Source organism: Myzus persicae, unplaced genomic scaffold (genome assembly GCF_001856785.1).
Source record: "Myzus persicae strain clone G006 unplaced genomic scaffold, MPER_G0061.0, whole genome shotgun sequence".
Taxonomy (NCBI): Eukaryota; Metazoa; Arthropoda; class Insecta; order Hemiptera; family Aphididae; genus Myzus; species Myzus persicae.
In genome coordinates, this window is record NW_019101823.1 from 203,427 (window position 1) to 215,759 (window position 12,333).

Consider the following 12,333-nt stretch of genomic DNA (forward strand, 5'->3'; position numbering starts at 1 on the left):
TGCAATAAGTAAACCATACAAATTAAAATAAATAACTACCAAATAAATTATTATGAGTTATGACTTACTCAAGTTCTTTTTGAAGATTTAATTGTTTTATTTTTTCAAAAACTAATTTTCTTTTTATATCTTCTGCAGTATTAGGTTTGAAAATATCATAAAACCCTTTACTGAATAAGATCAAAAAACCAATTGTACTTCCAGTAATTGCAAATGTTCTAGGGTATCGTCTGTAAAACGGCAAGTCTTTTAATTTTTTTCTATCAGAAAAGTGTTGATAATTATGTCGTTGATTTTGCTGTTCTGCTGACATATTAATCCTAATTATATAAAAAAAAATATTTTAAATATTTAACAACTAATGATTACAATATTGATGCAAGAAAAATATATTTTACTCTAAACCCTTTGAGGAATGGATTGAATCTGAGGTCCTACTCAAAGAGCGGATTGGAAATGGAAAGTTGATAAAAAATTGTATACATTTCTGAGCAATGATATGTCTTAAATAAGTATATAAAATAAATATGTTAGTTTATAAGATAAAATAAGCCTATAGCAGAGATTCTAAAGCTTTATTTTTCACATACTACTTATATGTTAAAATTGGTCATGAAACACTAATGACTAAAAATAGAACTATTCAAAATTGTAATACACTTTTAACAATAATAATGCTTAAAAACAATAATTTAAGTACATTTATGAGTACATATTTACTATTTATCATCTATTCACACAAAACCAAAAATAATATTGGATTTGTTATAAACTTTATCAAAAATATTAATTAATTATTTTTTGTACTCGCTACTACTACACAGATTTCTGCCTACTACCATGTAGGGTTACTGTTTGAAAACTACTGCCCTGCAGAATAAAGAAAAACATTGGTGGTAAAAAACGGCAACATAACATGAACTCCCTATGCCATTTTTTTTAAATATACACAATATATCACTGCTCATCAAAAGGTTAAATAAACTATTGTTATATAATAAATACATAAAAAAAATCATAAAATTAATTATTAGAAACTTGAAATGTATTAAAGAAAAACATTTTTGTACAAATAATTTATTTTAGTATTTTTTTACCTTCTTTTGGTTCGGCTCAGTTATTGCTTTAGGTTTCATACCAGAACACACTAGTGAAACTGTATGATATTTTTTACAACACTCTAGTAGATTGTCTATTTGTTTGGTACAACGAGACTCTTGAAAATCATTCTCTAAAAAGAAAAAAGAAAATTAACATTATTATTTGAATTACATTATTTTCAAATCACAATAACAATGTATTATTTTGCTGTTTATGAATTTTATTATGACAGAAAAATTCTAACATCAAAGAAATTAAATAGCTATAAATGTTATTAACTATATCCAATGAAAAATTAATTGAAGTTATATTATAGCAAGTTGAATTATTACCTAGGTATTATAAAATCAAAACAAATTTTTACCTTTATATTAATAACAGTGACAGAGCTGAAAGTAGTTGAAAATATTTTGAAAAGAGTGACGAAGTGACTGAATTTAATCATAAGTGACCCATATTATATATAAGTATATTTCCAAACAATTTACTGTAATTAAATATTTTTTCTCAAATCTCTAAATATAGTTTTATTAATTCTTACTTAACTACAAAAAATAACGATTATAATATATACAAATATTTATTCCGATGAACTTTTGTTCTAAATGTGAAACAAATATTTTGGGAAAAAACATTTAGAATATATTACTTAAAACATAGAAAAAACTCTCTGGGGATCAGCAAAATGACAGAATAAAAAAGTCTGAGGCACTCGGGGACTGTCGAGGTAAAGCTATTGCATAGCAATTTTGTAGCTATGTATTATGTATTTTTATATGATATTAATTCAAGTTACACTTTTTAAGCTCCGACCGAAAAAAAAATATTAACAAAAAATTTTAGAACTCACGATAGTACTTTTCATTACAAAAATATTTTTTCAGTCACCATACCAGGTCCGGGATAAAGGCTATGTAATAGCTTAAAAAACATTGAAGTACATCATTATTTTTATCATCATATTTAGTTGAATTCATGTGGCAACAGAACGAAAAAAAATTATAATTCACTAAAATTTTAAAAACAATCAAAATCTAATTTCTAATGAATCATACTTGGCCAAAAATTATTTAACTTTGTACATAAATTACATTTACTATTGCAATAAAACTTTTTCTAACATTCAAAATCTTATACATGTAAAAAAATTCACAAGGAATTAAATTTGATTAGTTAATAAAAATATAAATAAGATTGTCTACGATTATAAGTAAATGTAAATGGGTAAATATTGATATTTTGGGTAACAGGATTGTGATGTTTCACTAGACAAGGTAGTCTTATATAAAAGTATTCTATTGACCTACACTGCACTGTATCGGACATATTCTTTTCATCTACCTACTACTAGGGTGTTATCATTGCTAATGAGTGTTAACTCTTATTGACCGTGAAATAGTTTTAGATCGATTGATTTATCATTATAGCTATAACTTCCTATGCACATGTAGGTAATGTCATCTAATTGATTCAAATTCCACAAAATGCTCATATTTAAGTTAGTTTAACCCATAGACCGGTCCTCTCCACGTTTCCGCAATGTCATGATAGGTGGCGCTTTTCGGTTACTGAGTTACACTGATACAGGTAAAAAAATAATCGTATAGGACATAGACATGATCTGACTGATCCATAAATGGGCTGCATCACTGCTCTATGTCAACTTGCGACTATCAATGTATTTAGTATAGGATGGGCCGGTCTATGAGTAAAAGGTCTATGGTTTAACCTGACACGTTTTACATGCACAGAAACATGGCCATGAATGGTCCTCTCTATCACTTAAGTAGAAACTAAAGTTCTTTTAAATCTTCTCAATCTCAATAATCGTAAAAACAGATATCAATTATCAACCTTTTTGTTAGTGTACCTTCTTTTATGACCACAGCTGTGTGATGAGAAAAAAACATTTGATTTACAGATTTCACGAGCGTTTATATTGAGGTATAAAATCTAAATGTAAAAAAATGCACTAGTGCGACCGAGTGTGTCGTAAGTACGACCTTCTAGTACATAGTATTAATACAGTTTTTACACTTACCAGATAGACATTTTTGAATAGCGCAAGCCAACTTCTTGCAGGGATCCGGTTTAGGCATAAATCGTAGATATACCGAACGGGAAAAAGTAAAATAAAAACTAACCGTTGCAATCGCCCAGTTCACATACGAGTGGCACACGGAAGGACGTGTAGGCTGCAAAGTGTCGCCGGTCGCTTATCATCAAATGATTACGAGATTCGTATTTAGAAATGGTAAAAAAAAAAAAAAAGAGAATAAGATTATATAATAAACAAATAAAAAAAAAAAAAAAAATATAAATAATAATAATAAACATAGACATATTAATAAACTATTAATTTATTAACATGTCTATATTTATTATGGACACAGATCACGGATTAATAACGTATATTAATCCGCGACACAGATTCTGCCTGCCCCACATATGTTTGCTGGTTATCACGATCCTGTAGAACGTTTCCACGATAAAAGCCGAACTGATAACACTATCAATTATACGTCGTGCCGAACAACTGCCGACTGCCTTTTTTTCTATGAGACCGATACGAATTGCAATTTACAAACGACGAATGAGCGATTTGTTTTTTTTTGTTACAGCTTGAAATTAATATTGCGAACCCGATGGAACCGATCATTTAGTGTAGTTAGTTGTTGTTCTCTTACGTGCCCGGCAATCGAAAATCGGGATTTCTGCGTCGCAGACACTGAAATATCGATTTCCATGCCCGGTGTTTGACTACGATGCAGCGGATCAAAATGTTTACCGTAGTGTTATTCCGTAACCGATGGAAGGATCCGTTTACCGTCTACCCGGCGTTGACAGACTGGACACGTCGACGAGGGATACACACTTCGGGCACGACCCTTGAGTTCCACGAATATGATAAGCGGAGCGGCTACGATACTGGATTGGAGATCGCTGACACGCGCACCGAAAGAATCCGTCTGGGACTGAAACAGCTCAAAAAAGAAATAAAACTATGGAAAAAAGAAATGAAAGAAGTTCTCATAAATGACCCCATACTCGATTACAGAGCAGGTACCTATACTGTTAATTGGATGATTTTTAATGTTGACGACGTTGACGTAATATTTTTTTTACATTAATTGCAGTAGGTACTCAAAATATTATATTTTAGTCCCGGTCACAACAACTACCTCTTAACTGCATTTGATTATAATATAATTTATAACGTTTTCTATTGGTGTATTCCAGGAGAAGTTGATGTGTTTTGGAGATTTTACGAAGAATCTTCATTGGATCATTGGATTGTCACAAGTGATAGTGATCATGCTGAGGGTTTTAGTAAATGTGATTTAAAAATTGGTAATCAGGGTTATGGGCTATTTCATGGAAATCTATGTTCGAGAGTCCCAAAGGATGGAAGGATTCAAAATTCTGGTTATTGCAATATGATAACAAAACGCGTTTCGGTAATATTTCATATATTATACCTTTTTTTTTTTTTATTATTAGTCAACAATAAATTATTATATGCTGTTCATATTCAAATATTATTTTAGAAATCTTTTCAACGAGACAGTTTTTTGGACTGGAGTCCTTACACACATCTCAATTTACGTTTAAGAGGCGATGGACGAAGTTATTTAATAAACATACATGTGTCTGGACAGTTTGATATTATGTGGAATGATGTATTTACGTTTGTGCTGTATACTCGAGGTGGACCATATTGGCAAACAACAAGAGTAAGTAATAATATTTATCAATTACCAAGTAGGTAATCTATATGATTTTAGTAAATTCATTGTAAATAATGTGTTGAAAATATTTTTAATTTAGTCTTCATAACCTAAATCAATTAGATTGCGAAAAAAGTGTATGAGTAATTATATGGTTTGTAAATTAAATATAAAATTTGTGATTTGTTGTATACTAATAATAATCAGTTTATTAATGTCAAGATAGTGAAATGGAACAACATGTACTTTATCAATTAATACTTTTATTTAACTTAATAATAATATATTATAAACTGTTATAAAGGTGTCTTATTCTAATTGCGCCTAAAATAAAATAATGTGAACAATTTATTTGAAAAAAAAGTTTTCAACGATGGAATTTATCTTTATCCCAAATAAATAAATAACATAATATAAGTATTATTTATGGTGATATTAATACTAATTTATTGAAAAACGCAATTATTAGCAATGATTTTTTAATAATTATGGCCACAAATTGACACCTTTTAGTTTTGCAAGAATTACTAGTCATCATAGAATAATATGCATTGATAATTTTTTCATTAAAAATTTAGATAACAATATAATTAATTCAAAAATATTAAGATGTGATTTAACCTTTCATTACGTTATGATTTTACATATGAATTCTATCTAATCTACAAAATAACATAAACAGATCATCAAATATTATTAAACTGAATATGATGATTCAATATAAATTATTAAAAATAATTAATGATTTCTGAAAATTAAACTTGGATAATTTGGACACTGTGGTTGAAAGTTTTCACTTCAAAAATCAATGATTTTATTAATTATTCGTATTATGCTATAAAAAAATATAAATAAAAAAAATATGCAAACTATAAGAATGGATTACTACTAAAGTTATTTTTATTCAACTTAAAATAGGGAAACATTCTTTAAAAATTTAAAATCTAGACCCTATGATATTATTTTGAAGAAATTCAATAATCCGATAAGAAATATTTTGAATGAATTAGTTAGAAAATCAAAGCAATCATTTTATCAAAACAGATTAAATCATACTCAGACAGATACTAAACAAGTTTGGAGCATTATCAAAGAGATCATTGCTAAACCAAAAAAAAAAAATAATAATAATTTATAAATAAAGATTTTGTAGTTTAGAATCTAAAATAGATATTTGCAACAAACTAAATGACATTTTGTCAATTTAAGAAATAATAGAGATATAGAACTTATAAATTAAAATACAAAACTATCTGACTATAAATCTAATGTTTATGAAAGTTTATTTTTAAACCAGAGGAAATAATTAAACTTCTTGGAAAAATTAAAAATCATACTTTTTATACGATAAAAACCTGACAAATTATATTCTTAAAAAAGTTTCTATAATAAAAAGTTATTTTATTGATAGAAATATAATGTTGTTTTTTTCTTTAAAATGTTAGTTCTGCCAATATTGATAGTATTTAAATTCACAATATATTAGAAGTTGGAACCGATTAATTTTTAAAGAACAAGGAAAAATTATTATAAATTAAAATTGGTTATAAAACTATTTATCAAACTGTAATAATTTATTTTTATTTGATGAAAATCTGTCAAAATGGTATAATATTATTTAATACAACCAAAGTTATGTTGGTAATATTAATATATTTTGGCTTTCTATAAAAAAACTGTCTATTCTATGTGTAACTACTATATAGATTAAGTAATAATACTGGGTGTATAATCATTTATTGTTTATTGATTTTTTAGATACCATTTTCAAAATTTTTTTTTGCTAGCAAAGGACGGATACAAGATAAGCAAGCACCATTACCACTCTATAGAGTTACTCATTTTGGTATTACTGTATCGGATAAAGCTGATGGTCCTTTTCAGTTAGAAATTGATTATATAGGTGCTGATTATGATCCTACCCATCATGAAGAGACTGCATATGAAATGTATGAAGTTCAACAAAATTATATAATTGGTACATGAACTCATAACTGGTTATAGTGTTTCTTTATAGCTTAATTATGTTTATGTTGACTATTTTGCTAAATAATAGTTGAAATTTGAACTTCTATCATCTATTAAATGATAATATTTGAATTATTATTTTTTTTATCAATTGTGAGATATTGATGATACCAAATACATTTTTATTATGATGTACTAGAGACATCAGAAAAGCATAGTTTATCTGACTTTCAAAACTTTTTAAGTATTCATCTTCGTTGTTAAATAAAACTAAGTGTTTCCAATAAAATTGTAAAACAATACTTATCGTTTAATATTTTATTTAGTTTATAATGTTGTGATAATGTGAAAATGGGAAAAGAAAATAATAGATATTCAATATTGTAATTTATTATTACAGTGGAAGCAGAATATGTTTCTTATTTTCCTCATAAAATGAAATGTTTTTATTAAAACTGAATGATACAAACCATTCATAGTCATTATTGTTGTCAAAATGTGTTTATTTATCAAAATTAGTACTAGCTTTTTAGCATTTTGGCATCCATATGACCATATGCTAAATTATTCTGCCAAGGCTGCTAACAGATCAAAATGTTGTTAAAAATTACTTTTTGTAATGTTATACTTATAATGTTTGCTCTGAGTTTATTGCAGAATCATTAATAGTTGCTCTTAACTTTTCCATATTGGATTATAGGTTTTCTCGGTAACTGTGAACATGATTATCATGGCTGGGCAAGTTAACTCATTTTTTTAACTCATTAAGTTAAGGTAATATAGACAGATTCAAGTTAAGTTTAGTGTTAAAAGTTACTTTTATTTTTTATATAACTCGTTAAAAGTTAAAGATTGATTTGAAAAAAAATGTGACTAATTTAGCTAAAAATAAGTTACTTTTTTTCATGTATAATAAATTATTATACCTTTTCATTAAAGCTTAATAAATAACATAATATAGGAGATCTTACTATTTTTTTTTAAATGTTTGTAATCATACTAATTACAGTAGGTACTTACATACTTCAATCAATTAAAAAAATCAACAAAACAAATAGTTGTGGTGAATTTTTGTTACTTACAAGTTATTTACTCATTAACTGTTTCATAAATTGTATAGGTAGATAGTTATACTTATTAGTTATTATGTTATTTTAATACCTATTGAAATCTCAAATACAGAAATAATGCAAAACACAACAGCTTACAATTTAGAACTTATTTAGAAAACAGAATAAAATAAGTAACAACATAAATACTATTTGATTTATCGGGTGATAATTTTTTTTTTATGTATATAAAAATCAAAATATAATTTTAAATCTATTGAATTCATATTAAGAAAAAAAAAAATGTAACTTTAAAATAAATTACCTCAGCAAGTTAGAAGTCACTTAAAAAAAAAAAACAATTTCATTAAGTTAAAAGTAACTCATAAAGTAACTTGGGTAAAAGTAACTTAACTTAACTTAACCTAAACTTTTTAACTTGTTAATGCCTAGTCTTGGAAAAAAGTATTTGAATACTTTTACTCAAATACTTTACAACACCAAGCATATCCATCATTACGGTGACCGGCGCTCCCAAAAACATCAAAATGTCCTGTCATCCATTAAGACGGTTCCGATCTTGATATGCCTCTAACCTAATAAAATTAAAAAATTTACATTATATTTCAAATGAATCAAAACGAGTTATGTATATTAATCATTTACCACAAAATTATTCCGTTCTTTATTAAACTCAACTGAAAACTGGTTTTCAATGTAAGTTATCTTCCCTGATAGATTGATGAAACTAATGGATTAATAATAGAAAATTAATATAATATATTATAAAAATTACACAAATAAATAGTCCTTATTTCACACCAAGCAGAAGATTAAATCAACTAAATGTTGAACCAAAGGCAAAACAATCAAGCATAGCTTATAGGCTAGGGAGATTTGCCAGGACAGCTGAAAATCAACCCATTGCCTCAAAGAAGTGTCTCAATGAAATGTCCCGGATTACAAATTTTAGTTGTTGGAATACGGTGAAAATTGATTGACTGTTAGGTACATAAAAATTGTAATTCATAATAACATTCTGAACTGCATGCTCCATGCACACTTGATAATTAATTTATACAATGGACCTCATTTTAAATTACTATGGTGTACCTACTGCAAAAAATATTTTATTAGTTTCATAAATAAGATGGGACACAAGCCAAAAAAAAAAGATTCATTAAAAAACTGTTGATCCTAGTATAAGCATTACAGATAAAATCAAGCAACTACAATAGTATACAGAATAATGCTTTAAAAAATGTTACTAAGAGTAAAAAATACACCACCTAGGTTATAAGAAAAGCAAAATTTGTTATTTGTTTTTAACTAAAATACACATAAATTTACTTACTCATCTCTAACAGTATGTTGAGCATACAAATCATTACCTACACATATTATAATTATAAACATTTAGGACAAAGATAACACAAAAATCACATCAGACTTCCTCTGACTCAAAAATTCCAAATATTAGGATGGAGTCACATTCGCATGAATTAATTCGGTGTTAGAAAAATATAAACAGTAAAACGTGAAACTAACAGGATAGTCATTGTCTATATTCTATAACTACATCAATATTGCTGAAATAAGGGCTGTAAATTTATATTATTTCACATAATATACATTATCCCTTAATATGGACTATACTGTCTAGTGTATACATTAGAAGAAACCACAGGGTCTACGAAAATGTGTGGCTACTGTGTTTTTGTAATATTTTTAAAATTTTTTTTATTATTAAAATAATATATTTTTTTAAATTTATACAGTCTGTACACTTTAGCACAAGCAGACTATCATGTATATAGTAAACAAGAATTTATAGGCAAAAATAATAATATTACTCTTGTATTTACATTTTACTCTCAATGTTCAGTATTTACAAATAAAAATAGAATAAAAATCATGAAATAAAAGTATTTTTCTTGTAAAAAAACTATTCTATTTGTCTATGGTAGTATATGGTTCCAGTTCCTACCCTACAACTGACTACTAGTATTACATTATTATCATTTGCATAAAGTTATATCATAGGTATACTATATCGGTATAATATAATATAATATAATATAATATAATATAATATAATTCATATAAATGTTTATGTTTACATTATTAGAACCAATATAAGTCATATTAAAATAACAAAATGTCTCATGTATCGTGTATACAAAAGGACTCACTAAAGTGACTTTAATTAAATTAAAAATATTGTCTGCTGTAGTGTTAATCCGGGCCTAATTACTGTTTTATGTTCCGATTTGGTGTGTACAAAATGAGGATCGGGCTGCATATCGATTATTGTTATAGGTAGGTACCTATGCTTTACGATTAAATACTTCCTTACCTCATATTATCGTCTTATACGGCTCGTATAAGCTCAGCTGTAACTCAGCTGTTCTCGGCCTTTTTATTCCCGCATATCACGTACCTACACAGTTTAAAAACATTCATGTATCTCTTAGCCAAATAACCTATCATTTTTTTATTGCCTATCAAAAATGTATAAATACATAATTTTACATGCATGGAATTTCATTTTATTTTATAACTTCAAAGTTATGACAAAATAAGCATTTAAATATTTAATGCACAAAAATAAAAATGAAATATAGTGTGCAATTGTTATTTACCTATATTATTACTAATATATAATGTAAAAAACCCAAATAATATTCAATATGAATATTCATTGACCATTTCATTTTTTTTTTTTTTTTAGAGGGACGTTTTCTTAGTATACCACCATTACCAGCTTAAATTAGCCTTCCACATACCATTCACCTGAACAACAATTGACAAATATTCCCAAGTATGCGCGTTGGACCGTTTTAAGCGAGGAATTTAAGATATTAACTATAATCACTGTAGGTTTAGCAATAATTCTCAGCTCGGGACAGTAGGTTTTAATCCATCAATTGGGATTGACGACCACCTCGATGAAGTGGAAACTATAATTGTGAGGTCCTCTCAGTACTGCGTGAGGCGATAACTTAGTAGTTAGGTACATGAGTTGATGAATGTCAACTAGGAAACCGCAGCCTCTCCCCCCCCCCCAGGCAGTGCACTCAATGCAAATCACTGGAATCGGGTCAGCAGATTGCAATGACAAAAACGACTATGGCCCCACCTCTGCTGTGACCCTTATTCTTGTCGGATAGATAATGAGCCGAGAACTATTACTGCTTCGGGATACAAGATACGTATCGAAGATACTGCCAAACCCTGAATAATAAACTGTTTTGCCTTTCGACGTCTTTACATTTCTAGTGAAGTATTTATGCTGGAAAGATTTCCTCACCGTAAATTAAGTATATCTTTTGGTATTTTGGTTATATAATAATTATAACTTAGGCATTTTTGCCACCATCCTTTTTCGGTTTTTTTTATTTATTCACAAGCCATACAATTGTATCCTGTATGACTTTCCCGACCAATTATTAGCCTATAATCGTATTCATTAAAAACAGTAATACACTGATACCTATGATATAACTAGTGCACGACGAAAAATCCAATTTACTCCGGTCTTAAGAACTCGAGGCGAGCCGAATTGTAGGTTCGTCAAGAATAGAGTTGGACACAGAATCCGATGGCCCAAAGACGCTCAAGACGACAGTCTGTGTTGCACTTGTGCATTTCTATGGAAAATAGCAGTTTGGCTATATTTATTATAAATGGTACAGGTATTTCGCATGAGCTGTTTTACATCAATGTGTAATAATGAAACATATATATATTTTATTTTGAATCGCACACAAAAGTACAACAGATGAACGTAGAACGGGCGTATTACACTTTTATAAAGTTTTGCATATCTCTGAAATATATATATAATATAGTAAGATACAACATATAAAGCAATAAAACCATACATTTTAAATAAAAATACCTATTGGCTATTCGCCGATTTCATTTTTCACAAACATTAAATAATATAGTATTTGTAATTTGTATATAATATTATATACTATAATGGGTACTATATTGAACATTTTTTTTAAACCACAAGGATATAAACGATACTAAAAATAAGGTTTTTAAAATGTCAATACATATTTTTTATTACATTATACAACTACAGAAGGAATTAACCGATGATAAGTTCCACTAACAATAATATTTCACTGCAGTGAAGCTAGAAAAAAAAAACAGTTTATAAATTTAACACATTTTTCCGTAAAGAAATTAACAAAACATTTTACAACAAGGCTATATAATATTATATTATTATGTCGTACAAACAGCATTTTGTTCTTAATATTTCTTAACGATTAAAATTAAGTAATAATCAGTAAAATAAATGCAATGTATTCTATATACTAACAAGGTTAAGGTTTACATTTAACTGTTTAAGCATATACCAACCATACGACACACACACATACACTCACACACGCACACGCACACACACACACACACACACACACACACACACACACACACACACACACACACACACACACACACACACACAC

The 12,333-nt window shown here is 27.8% G+C and overlaps 2 protein-coding genes across 3 annotated transcripts; one reads left to right on the forward strand and one right to left on the reverse strand.

The window, feature by feature from the left end:
* Positions 1-138: 138 nt before the first annotated feature.
* Positions 139-3,345, reverse strand: LOC111030533 (cx9C motif-containing protein 4, mitochondrial). 2 transcript variants are annotated; one of them, XM_022310066.1, is made up of 3 exons: positions 3,143-3,345; positions 1,098-1,231; positions 139-230 (listed from the first exon to the last, which is right to left on the reverse strand). In XM_022310066.1, the coding sequence occupies exons 1-3, from the start codon at positions 3,198-3,200 to the stop codon at positions 219-221; spliced, it is 204 nt and encodes a 67-aa protein (XP_022165758.1). In that variant the 5' UTR covers positions 3,201-3,345; the 3' UTR covers positions 139-218. The 2 variants fall into 2 exon arrangements, with proteins under 2 accessions (XP_022165758.1, XP_022165759.1); XM_022310067.1 differs by having other exon boundaries at positions 183-320; positions 3,143-3,339.
* A 157-nt stretch (positions 3,346-3,502) lies between these two features.
* Positions 3,503-7,099, forward strand: LOC111030538 (complex I intermediate-associated protein 30, mitochondrial). The gene is made up of 4 exons (XM_022310075.1): positions 3,503-4,164; positions 4,342-4,559; positions 4,650-4,835; positions 6,588-7,099. The coding sequence occupies exons 1-4, from the start codon at positions 3,867-3,869 to the stop codon at positions 6,813-6,815; spliced, it is 930 nt and encodes a 309-aa protein (XP_022165767.1). The 5' UTR covers positions 3,503-3,866; the 3' UTR covers positions 6,816-7,099.
* Positions 7,100-12,333: the final 5,234 nt, after the last annotated feature.